The sequence below is a fragment of the Pocillopora verrucosa genome, chromosome 4 (genome assembly GCF_036669915.1).
Source record: "Pocillopora verrucosa isolate sample1 chromosome 4, ASM3666991v2, whole genome shotgun sequence".
Lineage (NCBI taxonomy): Eukaryota > Metazoa > Cnidaria > Anthozoa > Scleractinia > Pocilloporidae > Pocillopora > Pocillopora verrucosa.
In genome coordinates, this window is record NC_089315.1 from 23,504,261 (window position 1) to 23,524,132 (window position 19,872).

At 37.8% G+C, this 19,872-nt stretch overlaps 1 protein-coding gene across 1 annotated transcript; it reads right to left on the reverse strand.

Moving 5' to 3' along the window:
* Positions 1-169: 169 nt before the first annotated feature.
* On the reverse strand, positions 170-9,292 carry LOC131774949 (uncharacterized). The gene is made up of 3 exons (XM_059091044.2): positions 8,147-9,292; positions 7,382-7,388; positions 170-1,411 (listed from the first exon to the last, which is right to left on the reverse strand). The coding sequence occupies exons 1-3, from the start codon at positions 9,142-9,144 to the stop codon at positions 392-394; spliced, it is 2,025 nt and encodes a 674-aa protein (XP_058947027.2). The 5' UTR covers positions 9,145-9,292; the 3' UTR covers positions 170-391.
* Between the last annotated feature and the right edge of the window lie 10,580 nt (positions 9,293-19,872).

The following is a 19,872-nucleotide window of genomic DNA, read 5'->3' on the forward strand; positions in this document are numbered from 1 at the left end:
CTCTATGCAGTTGAAAGAAAAAAAAAATACACCGCCGGTACAGTTTTTTGAGGATTTCCTATTTTGTCTTCAAAGAATCTTAGACTCCTTTGAGACTATTTCTTAGAGTTACATGAGCACTCTTTTTGAATCCATAAATAGCATAAATGATGAGCTCACCAGGAAAATTGTGTCTTATTCGACATTTGAATTAGATTATTATGCAAAACTTTCGTAATTTGTTCATTCCAACTTGTCATTGAAGAATTTTTAATGTTTATTTCCCTTCCGCCTCGTTTAGCTTCGCTATTTTGTGGGTAGGGATTGTTACATGTGTATTTCAATTGTTAAGGAAAATATGTTTATTGTAAGGTGTTTTAGTTCCCGAAACAATTGTCTGGAACAAACATTGTTACTCGGACGTCACTGGGCCAAGTTCATGTTCTTCTTGTTCAATTTGTCCCTGTGTGCATGAGCACAAAGTCATCGACCCACAAGATAAGATACGGCGAAACTCGCTCCTGAATGTAGAATTCATTCCTGCATATATGATGGGATTGACAGTGTTTGAAATGTAAAGAAAAAACATGCACAACAGTTCCAAATTTCTTGGCAAGTGTGATACTAATGAAAAACGTCTTATTATGACTATAACCCAGAGAGGAATCCAACATGCCAAAAAGGCAAAAACAACAATGAATAGCGACCTGCTTAGTCGAATTTCTTGAATAGAAATGCGCGCGTCGTTCCTCCCGAATCCTCTCAACGCGGGAGAAATCCCTGTCAGATGTTGACGAACAACTTTTAGAACTCTCGAGTAACCAAAAGTTGTGGCAACCAAAGGGATGACAAGAAAAAGTGTTAAAACTATTATGTAGTGGATGAACTTGGCACTTTCCCCAAGGTGTTTGAGAGAACATTGCGCATAGCCAGGCACAAATTCAAAGTCTTGCAATTTGGCCAGTTTTGGAATTGCGATGTAACAAGCCACAAACAACCAGAGGAAAAGCACCCATAAACGAGACTTTCTGAGTGAAAATATTATCTGGTAGGTTGTGTTTGGTTTGCATATGCGAACATATCGGTTCACAGCTGTTAAACCCATGGTTGCCGGTGAGACGTAGACCACGAAGATACTCATGAAGGCGTGAAATTGGCAAATGGTTTCTCCAAGCGACCATTTTCCTGTGAACAGTATTATTTCACTGAGAGGCATCACAAAGACAGCGGAGAGCAAGTCGCTCACAGCCAATGCTATGATATAAAGATTCGTGGGGGTGCGCAATCTTGGATTTCTGTAAACAGATAAGCATACCATGATATTTCCTGCCAGTGAGAGGAGGTTTAAAACGACCAAAGAGGAGCCTTCTAAGATAACCAGTGCTAAACTTCTTGATGCAAGATCATCGGCCATCTTAGGTAACTGCGCTTCCTTGTCTCAGTTGTAGCTTAAAGTGAACGCAACGAGAAAAAGCAGCACACTGCTAAAAATCAAGTAAAAATGCTAATATATGGCACTATTGTTGTCCACCAAAAACCGGAATACCGGCCAATATTTCCATATAAAGAAACCGAAAAAACCACGGATCTTACGCTTAAGAGGAAGAAAAAGCAAAGATCTTACAACAAGCAAAAACAGCTCTTTTTGATTCACGAAACCGATATTCGGTTTTGGATATCATGACAAAATCCAAAATATGGGCATGGTAAATATGGCCATGTTGAAAAGTGCTTGTCGAAGTAAGGTCTTATGTAAACAGGAAATGTCTGCCTCTTGCTAAAATTAGTAAATCTCGGAATAACTTTGGCTGAGGCGCTCTTGAACTACATCCCTGTTTTCTGGTTTAGTTCTGTTTCCTCTCATTTATATTTAGAAATGTTTTTTGCTGTAAACATCTTAACTTAAAATAGTGGAATTTAATTTGAAGATGTGTTTATGACTGTTTGTATTTTAAAACTACTTTGTATTAAAACTGCAAAGCGTGGCAAATTGCTCAATGATATCGTCCTCGAGGCTATAAGCGCTGGTTTTTATTCAAGTCGTGCAAAAAGGTAAGTTGTGCTTTTAGCCAAACGTGACTGAAGTGAAACGTAGACCGAAAGATTTCTCAAGTGTTTCAGGTCTCTAAGCTGAAGTATTTAAAATCGAAAGCGACTAATTTCCATCAGTATTTTTGAGCTTTTAGTAAATCGTAACTCAGACATTATTTAAGAACCAGTATTATGGAATGAAAGATAATTACAGTCAGAAACATAATTGTAGTAGTTTTAGAAATTGAAATGTCAGCCCTAGACTGAAATCGAACCCACAATAGTCGGGCGATACTTTAGCAACTGAGGTAGTGAAACAACTGTGAGGAAGTGATCAGTGCATCTCAGTCTTTGCAATACGCGCGTGAAGGACGAATAGAGCAAAAGTGAATCGATCAAAATTATATATTTGAATTGCGGAATAAAGATGCTCTTAGACAGAGACCATTTAGCTGAAGCTAGAAACGAATCGAAGTAGTTGTGAAAATGAAGGCGGAAAATACCATTTAGGCTTGGACAGATTTCGAAGAAATAACCCTCCTGCGATATCGACAGTGTGAGATAATCAAGAATTAACAAGCCAACTGGGAGCTTGTCACGATAACAACTCTTTATTTTCTTCTAACGAAAGATTTCTAGGATATTTAACTTTTTTCCTCTCTTGTAGTTTTCACACCCCGAAGCAACAATATGATCACTCAGCAAAACTGTGAGACATACTGACAATTACAATTTGAGGCGGTACATCTGCTATTAGTGATGCAATTTTCTGATAATAATCTTGATGAGTGACCATGATAAAGAGCAAGTACTCAACTTTCCATTTGACGGAAAGAAAGCCGACCCTCGTCTTGATGATATTATGATAAACACATAACTACTTCCCAATTAAATGACCAATGACAGGACTTCTCGTTGTTTCGTGTTACCTTCTCGAAAACAACTCGAAAATGAAAGATTTATTCGGAAAATGGCAGAAAGTTGTTTTATTTAACTGCCGACATTGGACGATAATACACGAAAACGGTCGATTGTTACGGAGTTACTCACTAAGGAGTCTCCATAGAGATCTTACTTGCTCCAAAGATACAAATTTTGTTTGCACGAGCCTGATAATCCGGAAACTGATTTTGACCGAATTCAGATAACGAAAACCTGAATTCCTCTCTCTTATTTCAGTGAGATGTTTGTACATGGGTATCTTTTTCCTTTTTAGGGAATTATCCAAGGAACAGTTCCTTACTTGGGCATATTTCTAACCGACCTTATGATGTTAGATGCCGCCTATCAAGATTTCACTGAGGCGAGAGGGACTGGGCATCATCATTTCTTCTTGTTACATAAGCCACTACCTTTTCCCGAATCTTATTCTGGCCTTAAACGGGCCAGAATCAGAAATTCGGTTTGGTTTTTTCTCTGCAGGAAAATGCACAATAGGCGCTTCGTGGTAGTTTTTAATTGGCGTAAAGCAATGTGGTGGACATTGTGCATTGGACATTGCAGTTGACATGAGTTTTGGCATTGAGTATATTCAGACTTGAAGTGCTAGGCCGCGCTTAAACGTTAGCCAAGCTTGTTACAGTTTACTCTTATCCGTCGAATAACCTTAAAAAATATTTATTTAAAGGACAAACCTAATACTGTGAAAGTCCCTGCTGCATATCTTTAATTTCAATCAGTCGAAAAACTTGCGGTCCATAAAATACCTTCTTTGGTATTTATTGAGCGACTGTGAGGCGAAAACTTTATTTAAGAACGGAAAATAGGGGAATTTGGCTCGTGCTGGCTCCGTGACTCAAGCTAAGTCACAAAGTGACTTATTCCTTTACTGTTGACTTTGCCGCGGTACTTACGTGAGTCCCCGCATTTCATTCAGCGATTTTAGCATTTCCAATTTGTCATGGCATCAACTTGTTCCAAAGTCTTAATCTCCACAACGCTTCGTTAGTGATTCTGTTTGTTGCTTTTTTTCTCTTGTTAACTCTTAACGCCCCAACATCAGTATGCATATCCTCTATACTGTGCTCCATACATACCCTAAAGCAATGGCGAGGAGAATTTGTCTAACGATCAGGAACTTCTTGAGTTTGCGATTCTTTTCTTTATTTAAGGGTGACTGTTGGGATAAATAAATTTGTTTTAGGAACGGGGGGGAGGGGGGGGGGAGAGGGGAGGAGGAGGAGTAGGGGTCGGAGGAGGCTCCGTTATATAATTATTATGATCGATAGTCTCCCCTTTATACTCTGTTGGCGACGACTGGTTCCCCGTCCGTTACCTCCGAAAACCATGTTATTCCCTCGAAAATCCCCCTCCTTATGGTCTACTGTGTGTCATTGCGTATTTGTGTTGAGGGGAAGAAATGATCTGATCAAAAAGAAAATTAAGGTTTGATTTTGGGCAGATACACTAGAATATAATGGCTGTTATGCAGACTTACGGGGATGGGCAAAGGGGGTTGGGGGGGGGGGGTGTCAATCAGCAGCGCTCATTGGTTCATATAAACAAATAAGGCCGATTTCTTGTTATGATCTTGGAGTTTTTCTTGACAGAGATGGAGTCGCTTGCAACCCAATGATTTTCGTTATTAAGCTAAGGCTCCTGGAATCAGAGGCGCTCGCCAATGATAATCTGGCTTTGCCTTTGATTTTCACCAATTTTCTTTAAAGAAATCTCATAGTTTTCACATTTTAGGAATTTTATCCTGCCAATCATTTAAAAGCAGAAAAAATAGAGGTTATAAAGGCAATTTCCTCGCTATTTGCAATTTTGTTTTTTCTTCGTCCATCTCAAATATGGTCGTATAAAATTTTTTTTTATCAACAGGCCGACTAGGAACGATACAAATATGTTTAACGGTCCAGAAAATCTTAGGAAATTTCACCGAAGGAAAGGTCGCAAAACATTAGGTAATGGAATAAAACTTCGCCAAGATCTATATCTGAGCATGTGTAAACTTTCCAATCTGTCGCGATCTGTCACCTTTTGGCAATCTTTCCCGCGGTGTTTTCTTTTCAGTTGACCTCTTTTTCAGGCGTAGAAGGCCTATGAATATTACGAGTGCAGTTGCTGAAAACCCTCGATTCCATCACATAAACACTGGGCTGTGTTAAACTGTTTTTAACATACCTTTTCAGATGAGAGTCGTGCGATCGTATCGAGCCGCCATGTTTGTTTTGCATGTTGACGCTTTTGAAGCTCGCGTTATGTTCGCACCCAGATCTTGCGCGGCCAAAAACCCTATGGAGTCTCCTTAAAGACATCAAAACTCAGACTAGACTTCCCTGTCATTCTCTTGCCTTGATTTTCCGATTTTTTTCCATTTGCAGGCGAGCTAGTCATACCAGACAATGCGAATGTGTACTACGCCCTGAACTTAAGTATGGAATCTTTGCTGTTCAAACTCAAGAAAAAGGAAGATGAAAAGCCGAGCTGAGGTATGTTTTCGAGTTTGTTCCCATGTTTATTGTAAAGTTGCGTTTTACAAGTATCGTTTCGAGAAGCTGAATTGAAGAATGACAGGTTCTTATTAGTGAAAATCATTGGAATGGCCAGTGAATACTTGAGCCTTTGATCGCCGCTCGTAAATGAAATTTTCAGGAAACGTTTTATTGTGACAATTTAAAGTGGTTAATTAAACAATTTTTTTCTCGAGTAGTTGTCAGAAAAAGGGTGAGGGTCACCTTTATAAGCGGTGACCCACACTTTCCTAGAGAGATCAGAGCTAGTCCCCGTTATGCCTGAGTTGTAGATCTCTGGTGTCGTGTTTATTATTCAATAAAATTTCAACATGTAATTTGTTAAATGTGTATGATCTTTTTTTTAATTTCAACTAATAACTTTTAACTTCACTAGAATTACAGTAAATTATTACTTTACAATCTTTTACGCGTATCACAATGGTAATATTACAATCTTTTTCTTACAATCATATAATACAGCAATGTACAATTATTTGATACAGTTTTTCTTGTCCCCATCTGACCTCCCCCACCACACCCACCTGGTGGAACTAGTGGAACTTAATATGTACTGCCGTTGTGAATGGGGCATTAGTAACTCAGTTATGCCTGAGTTGTAGATCTCTGGTATCGTATTTGCTATTCGATAGAATCTCAACATGTCATATATAAAATGTGTCTGATTTTTTTTTTTAACTTCAGATTTAACTGATGCAGAGGTGACATCCTATGACAGGATTAAGAGATGTTTTCATCCACTTTCTGGTCAGCCATCCCTACAGTTTGCCGATGCCGAATCAGGTTCTCGCCTCGCAAGGAATAGAAACTCTTTGACCAAGAAGTCGCTACGAGGTGCCCGTCATTTAAGAATTTAAGTCAGGGGCAATACATTCGTACACAAATTTCCGGATAATCGTCCACCGAGCGGTAACAACTTCAGAACAATATGATGCAAGAGCGCAATGTGATTGGCTAGTCAAATGTGCACTTGACTTTTACAAATATTCGCTGGGTTACCATTTTATGCGCATGCGTTCCAATGCTCTGTTAATAATACACAATTTTTGTATATAAATTTTAAAAATTAAATGATCTTACGTCAGCCCAGAAATGTATTTTGAGGATTTAGTTTAACCTTGTCAACATTACTAAGATAACTGAGGTAGATAATACATTTTTAATTGTATTTTATGGAAAAGAGACATAAATCTAAATTACTTGAATTACTTAAGTTATTTTTTCAGTTGCGAATATGTTTATCTAGAAGCCATAGAGAAGGCGAAGTTTTAATGGTTTTCAAAAGGTTTTTGAAATGCAGTTTGCCTAATCAGGATAAAATTTCGCCGCAAAAGTTTCATTTGCCTGTTGAGATTTTCCAACTAATCAATGATGTGAACCTTGAAAAAAATGAATTTGACTAATGAAACTAAAAAATATTGAAGAAATTCACAGGAAAAACAACACTGGAAGTAGGGATGTTATTGTGCAATGTTCCCGTTTCTATGTGCTCTTCCTCAGCAATAGTTTTTACAATGTTTTTCTTCGTCTACGATTTTTTGAGTACAAAAAAAATTTTGAGTACAAAATTTTTTTATTGAAGAGTTAAGTGTTGGACTGATTGCTAAATTTAGCGTCAAAATATATATCTCCTACGGCAACTGTACAAGTTCTATATTACTGGGTTTTTTTATTATTATTACTATTTTAATAGATTAATGAAAATTAAACCTTTTTATGCAAATGCCTGTGTTGCCTTGTTATATGTTAATTATTATTACTATCATTATTATTTTCATCGTTATTATTATTAGTATTATTATTATCATTCTTATTATCATAATTATTATCATCATTATTATTTTCATTTATGTTATGATACAATCTTTTTGAAAATCTATATCCTACCTACTTACTACTTTGCTAAAAGAAAAATAATTTTTAATTTTAATATAGTAATGCAAAATAAATTACATCATGTTTATCTCCATGTATCCTGGACTAAAAACAAGGGAGAAAATATAAAATGCTACATGAATAAAAAACTTGTAATTATCATGAACCTCATCATCGTTATTATTATTACTACTTTAATTTTAGTATTATCGTTTTTTTTTTATTTCTTGCAGTAAATACTTTTGTGAACTCGAATCCTTCTCCAGGAATTCTGGTCAGCAGGTGATCTGTGATTTTATTGGCTGAACTATTTCTACAAATACAAACTCTCACAGGCTAATTTCTTTTACCAGGGAGTTACGGAGAAGCTACGGCAATTGACACCCTATTAAATATTGTAATAACTTCACAGATCTCTTTGCAGTTGAAAGAAAAAAAATTACACCGTCAATGCAGTCTCCTGAGGATTTCCTATTTTGACTTCAAAGAATTTAAGACTCCTGTGAGACTATTTCTTAGTGTTAGATGAGCACCTTTTTCAAACCCATAAATGGCAGTGTTTTGTATATCGCCGGAGCTCACCAGAAAAATTATGTCTAGTTCGACGCTTGAATTAGATTATTATGTGAAACTGTCGCAAGTTGTTCATTCCAACTTTTCATTGAAGAATTTTGAATGTTTATTTCCCTTCCGCCTCGATTAGCTTCGCTATTTTATGGGTAGGGATTGTTACATGTGTATTTAAATTGTCAAATAAAATAAATTTATTTAACAGACCTTGTTACTTAGACGTCACAGGGCCAAGTTCGTGTTCTTCTTGTTCATTTTGTCGCTGTGTGCATGCGCACAGAGTCATCGACCCACAAGATAAGATACGGCGAAACTCGCTCCTGAATGTAGAATTCATTCCGGCATATATGACGGGATTGATAGTGTTTGAAACGTAAAGAAAAAACATGCACAACAGTTCTATATTTCTTGGCATGTGTGATACTAATGAAAAACGTTTCATTATGACTATAACCCAGAAAGGAATCCAACATGCCAAAAAAGTAAAAACAACAATGAAGAGGGACCTGCTCAGTCGAATTTCTTGAATGGAAACGCGCGCGTCGTTCCCTCCGAGTCCTCTCCACAAGGGAGAAATCCCTCTCAGATGTTGACGAACAACTTTTAGAACTCTCGAGTAAGAAAAAGCTGTGGCAACCATAGGAATGACAAGAAAAAATGTTAAAACAATTATATAGTGGATAAGCTTGCCGCGTTCCCCAAGGTGTTTGATAGAACATTGCGCATAGCCAGGCACAAACTCATAGTCTTGCAATTTGGTCAGTTTCAGAATTGCGATGTAACAAGCCACAAACAACCAGACGAAGAGCACCCATAAACGAGACTTTTTGGGTGAAAATATTTTCTGGTAGGCTGTGTTTGATCTGCACATACGAACATATCGGTTCACAGCTGTTAAACCCATGGTTGTCGGTGAGATGTAGATCACGAAGAGATTCATGAAGGCGTGAAATTGGCAAATGGTTTCTCCAAGCGACCATTTTCCTGTGAACAGAACTATTTCAGCGAGAGGCATCACAAAGACAGCGGAGAGCAAGTCGCTCACAGCCAATGCTATGATGTAAAGATTAGTGGGGGTGCGTAATCTTGGATTTCTGTAAACAGATAAGCATACCATGATATTTCCTGCCAGTGAGAGGAGGTTTAAAATGACCAAAGAGGAGCCTTCGAAGATAACCAGTGCTAAACTTCTTGATGCAAGATCGTCAGCCATCTTAATTAACTGCGCTTTCTTGTCTCAGTTGTAGCTAACAGTGAACACAACGAGAAAAAGCAGCACACTGCTAAAAATCAAATCAAAATGCTGAGATATGGCCCGAAGCACTATTGTTAACCATCAAAAACCGGAATACCAGCCAATATTTCCATATAAAGAAACCGATCTTACACCCGTGAGAAAGAAAAGGCAAACCTTACAAAAAGCGAAAACAGCTCTTTTTGATTCATAAAACCGATATTTGGTTTTGGACATTACGACAAAATTCCAAATATGGGCACGGTAAATAAGGGTATGGTAAGGAGTACTTGTCGAAGTAAGGTCTTATATAAGCAGGAAATATCTGCCTCTCGCCAAAATTAGTAAATCTCGGAATAACTTTGGCTGAGGCGCTCTTGAACTTCAGTCCTGTTTTCTAGCTTCGTTCTGTTTCCTCTCATTTATATTTAGAAACGTTTTCTGCAATAAATATCTTAATGTAAAATAATGAAATTTAATTTAAAGAATGTGTTTATGACTGTTTGTATTTTAAAAAACTACTTTGTAATTAAACTGCGAAGCGTGGGAAATTGCTCAATGATATCGTCCTCAAGGCTACAAGCGTTGGTTTTTATTCAAGTTATGCTTTTAGCTAAACGTGACTGAAATGAAACGTAGACCGAAAGATTTCTCAAGTGTTTCAGGCTCTGAGCTGAAGTGTTTTAAATCGATAGCGACTAATTTCCATCAGTATTTTTGAGCTTATAGTGAACCGTTGCTCAGACATTGTTTAATAACCAGTGTTATGGAATGAAAGATAATTACAATCAGAAACACAACTGTAGTGGTTATAAAAATGGGAAAGTCAGCTTTAGAGTTAACACGAACCCATAATAGTCGGGCGATACTTGCGCAACTGAGATAGTGAAACAACTGTGAAGAAGTGATCTGTATGTCAATTTCGCAATACACCCGTGAAGGGCGAATACAGCAAAAGTAAATCAACCGAAATCATATATTTCAATTGCGGAATAAAGATGCTGTTAGACTGATACTATTTAGCTGAAGCTAGAAACAAAACCGAAGTAGTTGTGAAAATGAAGACGGAAAATACCACTCAGGCTTGAACAGAATTCGAACAAACGACCCTCCTGGGGTATCGACAGCGTGATTTAACCAAGAGCTAACAAGCCAACTGAGAGCTTGTCACGATAACAACTCTTTATTTCCTTTAACGAAAGATTTCGTGAATGTTTTAACTTTTTTTCCCTCTTGGAGTTTTTACACTCCGAAGCAACATCATTATTACTCGAGCAAAACTGTGAGACGTAATGATAATTACAATTTGAGGCGGTACATCTGCTAATAGTGATGCAATTTTCTGATAATAATCCTGATGACTGATCATGGTAAAGAGCAAGTACTCAACTTTCCATTTGACTGGAAAGAAAGCCTTTATTTTTTTAAATTCTTTTTTATTCTTTATTCTATGTGCAAAAAAAAGAAAAGTGAGATAGTTTGCCCCGCAATAGCTGCAAAGCTAATCGTGGCAGGGCAAGACAAGTACATGAATAACACAAATGACCTAATATCTAAAGACAAGGAGTCACTGACTCTTAAATGATAACACAGAAAAAGAAAAGCAGATATTTAAACCCTTAGCAAGTGTTTTGTATCTCAAGTCTCAAATTTTTAACATAGAACTTTCCAGACGAAGACGATCGTGTATTGTATGAGTGAATATTAGACGTTTTCTGAAATAAATTTAACATGTTTGCTTGGGCTTTATCATTATTGATATCGTGCATAAGGTTGATACGGACTCATAATAAAGAAGAGTTATTGGAAGCACGTTAGTTTGGAGAAATAAAGGCCAGCCTGCGAAGTACAGCAGACGAAGAGCTCTTTTCTGGAGAATTAGAATTTTCTTAAGATAAGTCTAGCATGCCTGACCCCAGGCAGCAAGACCATCGGTTAAATAAGGATGAATTAATGACTTATAGATATTCAGTAGTAATGGTCCAGCTATAGATTGTCGTAGCTGTGCAAGAAGCCCAACATTTTTACTAATTTTTGTAACAATAGAATCAATGTGGTATTTCCAAGAGAGATGCTGATCAATAAGAACGGCCAGGTATTTTATGTAAATTTTAGACTCGAGACGAACATATCTATTCTTTTCATTATCAAACATACAAAGTTTGGTTGGTAAACAAGTCGCTTTTGGTAAAGATGAATTACTACAAAGTTAGATTTTTTAATGTTAAGAGTTAGTTTGTTGGCTGTCAACAGTTATAAAAGTTTTGTAGCTCATTGTTGACTATTGTCTCAAGATCTTTCAGATTTTTGTCTGCAAACATGATGTTTGTGTTATCTGCAAAGAGGTAAAACCTAAATTTATTTGAGCATCTGTGGGTATCATTGACATATAGCAAGAAAAGCAATGGTCCAAGAATTGATCCTTGAGGAACACCACATCCAATGACAGCTTTATCTGATATATGATGGCCTACTTGAGTTGTTTGCGTGCGATTTTTGAGATACGAGGCGAACCAATCATTAATTAATCCACGAAAGCCATAGTGATTGAGCTTATCACGCAAAATGTCGTGATCGACGGTGTGGAAGGCTTTTTTAAGATCGATGAATACTCCACAAATTAGCAATCGCTGATTGATATCTTTGTCTGTATATCATTAACAATGTCCAACATTACGTGTTGGGTTGAATGCCCCTTACGAAAGCCGTATTGCGAGGTATACAAAAGTTCCTGTTTCTTTATATAGCTCGTCAATCTGTTGGAATTTATTTTCTCCAATACTCTATTAAAATTTGAAAGTAAAGAGATAGGTCTATAGTTGTTTGCCTAAGTATCATCGTCACTCTTAAGTACTGGCGAAATTGTAGCAATTTTGAGCTTTGATGGATAAGTCCCTTATCTGATAGATGTACTAAGTATCTCCGAAAGAACAGGAGCTATGACGGCACTTGAACATTTGAGTAGTTTGGTAGGTGAGGAGTATAAACCATAAGATTTATCATTCGGTACAAGTAATATTTCTGACTGTAATTCTTCGGGTAAAACAGGTTGAAAAAGGAAGAATGAAATTGGAGATTTGCACTTATCAACATAGTCTAGATGATGTTTTTGGGGTCTGTTTCCGACTGTTGCAAAGTGTTCATTAATAATGTTAGGTATCCGCGAACCTTCCTTAATAATTTTGTTGCGATTATTAAAATCCTTTAATGCAGATATGACTTTTAAGTTTTTTTTTTCCGTCGATGTAAAAGTTCATTGATTCCTTGCCGGGTTTCTTTTCATGTTGCCCATATTATTTTCGAAAAACGTATCATAATATCTCCTTTTGCTTAAGCGTATCAGTGTACAAATTTTATTTCTATAGTGTTTGTACCTAACTTTGTCTCTAGTTTCATACAATTTATTTTTAACCTTAATCGCCGCTTTAATTCCATTAGTTTAGATAGCTGCTTTGCTTTGGGAGTAGATCATTTTTTCATGGAGGCATGCTTGTTGACAATTGTATTATACTTGTTGTAAAACGATGAAAACAGCTCTTTTTGATTCACGAAACCGATATTCGGTTTTGGATATCATGACAAAATCCTAAATATGAGCATGGTAAATATGGGCATGTTGAGGAGTGCTTGTCGAATTAAGGTCTAATATAAACAGGAAATATCTCCCTCTAGCTGAAATGAGTAAATCTCGGAATAACTTTGGCTGAGGTGCTCTTGAAATACATTCCTGTTTTCTGGTTTAGTTCTGTTTCCTCTTATTTTTATTTAGAAATTTTTTTTGCTGCAAATATTTTAAATTAAAATGAAATTTAATTTAAAGAATGTGTTTATGACTGTTTGTATTCTTTGTATTAAAACTGCAAAGTGTGGCAAATTGCTCAATGATATCGCTCTCGAGGCTATAAGCGCTGGTTTTTATTCAAGTTGTGCAACAAGGTAAGTTCTGCTTTTAGCCAAACGCGACTGAAATGAAACGTAGACCGAAAGATTTCTCAAGTGTTTCACGTCTCTAAGCTGAAGTATTTAAAATCGAAAGCGACTAATTTCCATCAGTATTTTTGAGCTTTTGGTAAATCGTAACTCAGACATTATTTAAGAACCAATATTATGGAATGAAAGATAATTACAGTCAGAAAATGCAAACACAACTCAAATGCAATTTGCGATCAAGTAAAGATTGCAAAAGCCGTTCACTAAGGTAGGAAAACACCACAGATACCATGGTAAGAGTAACCCAGATAGAAGAGAGAATTGTAAGGATGCATACGATTCAAACCACCCTTAACGCTTCATGCTTAACGTTTTTAAGATGGAAAACCTGGGAAGAGGCTGGCTTTATGGCATAAACCAAAAACGAACAATGATTTTTAAAATTGGAGTAGTTAAATTCTTCATATTCTTCTTTTATTAAAGGCCTGAGGGGATAGTTTACAGCAAAATTGGATGAACACCTGATTTTAGTTTCCCTCTTCTTTTTCGTGTACTTTAGTTCCACTCGTTCAACCTTACAAGACAAGTGGTAGCTGAGGAAAGTAACAAAAATATACAAAATTAAGGAATCGTCTAACCCTGGATCCAGAGTCCAGTCCAACATTTAATGTGTAAAACAAGAGGCTAAACGGAGCCTATATTCTGGCCGGATTTGCGGTTCAGAGCGTTATGGAGATTAAGACTTTGGAACAAGTTGATGCCATGACAAATTGGAAATACTAAAATCGCTACATGAAATGCGGAAACTAACGCAAAGTACCGCGGCAAAGTCAACAGAAAAGGAATAAGTCACTTTGTGACTTAGCTTGAGTCACGGAGAAATCCAGAATGGTGGTAACCATCCAACTCTGCAAAATAATAAACGCATACCCCGGGCATTCCATTAAACCAGTACTAAATAGAATCCTACGTTTATCAAATTTCCGGTTGAGAAAGTTCACCAACTTTAAACGCTGCTATTCAAATCTTTCTCTGCCTGCACGAGCCAAATTCCCCTATTTTCCATTCCTAAGTCAAGTTTCGCCTCACAGTCTCTCCATAAATATTTACACTTGAACGTGATGATCTTTGTTTACAAAGTTTTCTCCCGCTTACATCTAAGAACAAACCTCTGAAGGTTTCTGCCTCTGAACGATATACCACAGAAGGCATATTATGGATTGCAAGTTTTTCGACTGACTGAAATTAAGATAGGTAGCAGTGACTTTCACAGTATTAGGTTTGTGCTTTAAATAAATATTTTTAAGTTTACTCGAAGGATAAGTGTAAACTGTAAGAAGCTTGGCTATGGTTTATGCGCGGCCCAGCACTTCAAGTCTAAGTACACTCGATGCCAAAACTCAACCTTGTTCCCAGGCTATGTCCACCACATTGCTTTACGCCAATTAAAAACTGCCACGTAGCGCCTATTGTACATTTTCCTGCAGAGGAAAAACCGAACCGAATTTCTTATTCTGGCCCGTTTACGGCCAGAATAAGATTCGGGAAAAGGGTGGAGGCTTATGTAACAAGAAGAAATGATGATTCCCAGCCCCTCTCGCCTCAGTGAAATCTTGATAGGCGGCATCTAACATCATAAGGTCGGTTAGAAATATGCCCGAATAAGAAACTGTTCCTTGGATAATTCCCTAAAAAGGAAAAAGATACCCATGTACAAACATCTCACTGAAATAAGAGAGAGGAATTCAGGTGATGCAGGATTGGATTGGCTTTATATTTCTTTCCTTTGATTGGTCAAGAAAACTCGCGCCCCCTCCTCTACCAATCAAATGCAAAACTACTGTGTAACGGCTGCCACGCCGTTTCGTGTTAAACATGATAAACCGCAATAGTGACATTACTGTTTGTCCATTAGGGACGTGATCTTTAAGTTCCACCCAGAACCGCATTTTAGTTAGTTATCTCGTGTTGGGCTAACGATAAGACGTGTTTATCGAAAAGTGCCCTTTTGCCCACCTTATCTCGAAGTTCGTTTTGGTCAAACCTTTACAAGCGGGACTGTTATGTAAGTGCTTATGTTCCTTCTCTTCGTACTTGTTTAAACATCTAGTCTTTCGGTAGTTTCACCCATTTTTTTTTATACCAGTTTCTTTGCAACCTTGTAACACGTGGCTTACGCTGTTCATGCTTTGTTACTAAGCTGCTCGTTTTTCCCACTCGGTTATTAGTTTTGTTAGAATTCGTTTGCAAGTGGTTCTTCTTTATCCTTGAAGATAGTCTTTGTGAGTTTGTTTCAGAGTTTTAGCTAGTCTTTTGGGATCTTGCTTTTATATCGGAATGATTGGAATGTTTGTTCGTATCTTAGAATTTAGCTTAGCTTCTTCCTTATAATTTCATATTTCAGTTTACGATAAGTACTTGGATACCTCGACTACGCTAATAAACGATTCAAGTCTTTTCCGTACAATATATCCTTGCTTCATAGTGCATCTTCACCAACGAAACTCATAGTTGACGTTAAATTTGCTTCGCATTTCAGTCAGGTTTCGAGTTTTCGATGTGAGTTTCCATTTTCTCTTTGTGACATTTTCCTTTGTCTTGATTAAACGCTGTAATTTCTTAGATCTTTGGTTTTACGACACTTAATAAAAACGCGCTCAAAATCTCTTCACATAGTTTCTCTCACTAAATGTTTCTCGTCAACACCTTTCCAAAAGTTCGTTCAGAGCAATTTTCTATTAAGTGTCGCAAGTAAACTGCGATTACATTGGTTTTGCTTTGCTGCGCTCTGTGATTGGCCCAGAGCACTTTCACCACTCTCTTTACCAATCAGATGCAAAAACTGAAATCAATCACGACTTGGTTTCACTTTAAGTTCTCATTAGCTCTTAAAGGTATTTTCCTTTCTTCTGATTGGCCGTCATGATTGCTCTGGTTTTGGTTTTATAACACTCAATCGAAGACTTTCTATGTAACGTCAGTTGTTGTTATTACTTTGTGTGGCGAAAACCATGTGATCCCCTCGAAAATTCTTCTATTCCCCCCTCCCCCTCTCCCCGCCCCCCTGATGAGAAATAATGACTGGTCCTCAACCGTAACCCTGAGTTTTTCGCTTCACAATGTCTCACGGGAAATGTTTCTTCAAGCCGCGACCTCGTGTGCTAGAGCCAGTTCTCCTTGCCCGCGTCTAGTCATATTGAATAGGGTCAACCGCCTGACTGACTGACTGACTTGTTGCCTCACAGAACTCCGGCTCTTCCTCATCTTCCACGTCCTCTGGTGTGTCATCAGGATCAGATACGTCCTCAGTACCAAAAAACTTTTTATTCTCCCTTCCCCAGTCACAGTTTGATGGCTTGCCAATTGGCTATAGGTCACCTCGCCTACGCAAGTCTAGAGGTGGTGTTTCGCGGAGGTCTTTACTAGAACGACCGCGTTTTCCTCAGACCCTCCCCTCCCAAGAGTCCTTCCAATAGATCTGCACATGCTGGCTGTATTATTCGGGTCGGCATCGACGGACAGACTGTTACCCAGCTAAGTCCCAAGGTCCAATCAGCAATTCTCCCTACCTACTGCCATACTTTTCAATGTTAATTAAACAGGAGAGTTTGGCCGTATTTCAAAACTACACCTTCTAGCTGAGAAACTTGTCTGTTCTCGTAACCTGTTCTTCCTCTTGTTGGTAACAGCTTTCGGATGACGAGTGAACACCTGCTGTCATTCGGTCATGTTGGAAGAAACGTGAAATGAAGGGAGATCCGAGCGAGTATTACCTTGTTCAAATTCTTGATAATGGAGGTAAGTCTGAGTTTAAAAGGGTGAACAACTTGAGTTTATTTTTTTCTTATGGTCTGCTGTGTCATTGCGTATTTGTGTTGAGGGGAAGAAATGATCTGATCCACAAGAAAATTAAAGTTTGATTTTGAAAGTTACTAAAGTGTAAAATGTTCTCTGTTGTCTTTTGGGCTGATACGCTAGAATATAATGGCTATTATGCAGACTTACGTTGATGGGCAAAGGGGGTGGGGGGGGGGGTGTCAAACAGCAGCGCTTATTGGCTCATGCAAGCAAATGAGGCCGATTTCTTGTTATGATCTCGGAGTTTTTCTTGACAGAGATGGAGTCGCTTGCAACCCATGCCGCCCCCCCCCCCCCTTTGAAGCTAGTACATAGTTTCTTCGACCATGCACGCATTGTTCTTCTTAAGGAGGCTCCGTAGGGTTTTTGCTCAATGTTGGCGCGCGCGCAGAAAACTTTTATGTTCTCGCTTTTCTAGGTCATCAAAAGCCATCTAAAGTCAATGACGAAGGTTCGGACTATCTTTTGCCGTATAAACATTAAGAAAATTATTTTCGTTACCAAGCGAAGGCTCCACGAATCAGAGGCGCTCGCCAATGTTAATCTGGCTTTGCCTTTGATTTTCTTCAATTTTCTTTAGTGAAATCTCATAGTTTTCACAATTTGTGAAATTTGTCCTGCCAATCATTTAAAAGCCGAAAAAATAGGGGTTATTCCTCGCTATTTGAAATTTTGTTTTTTCTTCGTCCATCTCAAGTTTGGTCGTATAATTTTTTTTTTATCAACAGGCCGACTAGGAACGACACAAATATGTTTAACGGTCCAGAAAATCTTAGGAAATTTCACCGAAGGAAAGGTGAGAAATCATGCTCGAAAGATCTCTGTCTTCTTTGTCGCAAAACATAAGGTAATGGAATAAAACTTCGCCAAGATATATATCTGAGCATGCGTAAACTTTCTAATCTGTCGCGATCTGTCGCCTTTTAGCAATCTTTCCCGCGGTGTTTTCTTTTCAGTTGACCTCTTTTTCAGGCGTAGAAGGCCTATGAATATTACGAGTGCAGTTGCTGGAAACCCACGATTTCGTCACATAAAAACTGCGTTGTGTTAAACTGTTTTTAACATACCTTTTCAGATAAGAATCGTGCGATCGTATCGAGCCGCCATGTTTGTTTTGCGTGTTGACGCTTTTGAAGCTCGCGTTATGTTCGCACCCAGATCTTGCGCGGTCAAAAACACTATGGAGCCTCTTTAAAGACATCAAGACTCAGACTAGACTTCCCTGTTATTCCCTTGCCTTGATTTTCCGATTTTTTTCCATTTGTAGGCGAGCTAGTCATACCAGACAATGCGAATGTGTACTACGCCCTGAATTCAAGTATGGAATCTTTGCTGTTCAAACTCAAGAAAAAGGAAGATGAAAAGCCGAGCTAAGGTATGTTTTCGAGTTTGTTTCCATGTTTATTGTAAAGTTGCGTTTTACAAGTATCGTTTCGAGAAGCTGAACTGAAGAAGGACAAGTTCTTATTAGTGAATATCATTGGAATGGCCACTGAATACTTGAGCCTTTGATCGCCGCTCGTAAATGAAATTTCCAGGAAACGTTTTATTGTTACAATATAAAGTGGTTCATTAAACAATTTTTTTTCTCGTGTAGTTGTTAGAAAAAGGGTGAGGCATTGAGGTATTTCATAAACCTAACTTATCTCCACAGCTAAAACACGTTTTGAATTGTGTTAAAAGACAAAATTGGCATCTAGCAGGAATTTTCATTATAGGTGATTTTTGACTTATGTGAACGTTGAAAATGAATGGAAATAATATATTGGCATAAGCCATTCAGTAAACATTGTAATAAGCCTGTTGACCATTTCTTATTCCTTTTGGCGGTCTTGCCTTACAGGTAGAGCTTGGTCACCTTTTTCCTTATTATGATCGTGAATTTGACACGGAGACAAATGTTTTTGCGTAAGCTGCGGTTTGTGGCTAGATATCATTATATTTCCATTATGTTGCTAAAAGATGATTAATTACTAAGAAAATTACCCTAACGTTTAAAAATTGATCCCGTGCAGGAATTTTCTGGAAATAATCCTCCTTTATACTTTTACCCATTTATTACTCTCGTTTTTAGGCCAAATCCATGTCGAATTCCCGATCCGGAAAATAGTTTTTAATTTAGCACGTTCAACACCTCTTTTTCTTAGAGGCGAATCAAAGTATAAACATTTAGCACTTTTCATCTTCCGCACTGAATTTGTAATCAGATAACTTATACGACTAGCACGTAGCTCTTTTAGGGGCGCCCTCTCTTTTAGCGGCGCTCTTTTAGGGTACGCCCTCTCTTCTCCGAATTTTCTGTTTATTCTGCTGTTATGCGACAGTCTTCAAATATTATTTTCTTTTAAGGTGTCTTTTCAAGTATGATTTTGATCCTGTCAGTAAGTTTATGATAATTTTTAAATTGTCAATCTTGTTTCTGTTTCGCTCAACCTTGACCGTAAGACTAAGAAACTTAAGGTAGAAAGTCATTTGGAAACCGTAAACATCGCGAAGGTATCTACTTAGTATGCGAACTCCGCTCTGCGTAGCTAGCGTGATTCGCTAGTTAAGTGTAAAAGCATGACGAAGGTTAGAGATTGACAGCTCGGTAAGCGTCACTTTTATAAGCGGTGACTCACACTTTCCTAGAGAGACCAGAGCTAGTCTCCGTTGTATTAACTTGAGTAATTAAGGAGAGAATAAAAGAAATAGTCAACCGAACGACGAGTGTTAGGAATTTACTACCAACTGAATTGTTTTCCTGATAGAAAGGGGCTTAAACTGATGTTTGTCGACTTCACATTTAGCTCAATTGAAACAGAATTTAGTGATCATTCGAACCAATCAGTCAGGTTTTCTGGTGATATTTTTATTTAGTCCCAATTGGTGGAACTTAACATGTTCTGCCGTTGTGAATGGGGCTTAGTTACGCCATTA

Excerpts from the sequence above, each read along its gene's own strand:
- LOC131774949 (XM_059091044.2), bottom strand. The coding sequence starts at position 9,144 with ATGGCTGACGATCTTGCATCAAGAAGTTTAGCACTGGTTATCTTCGAA.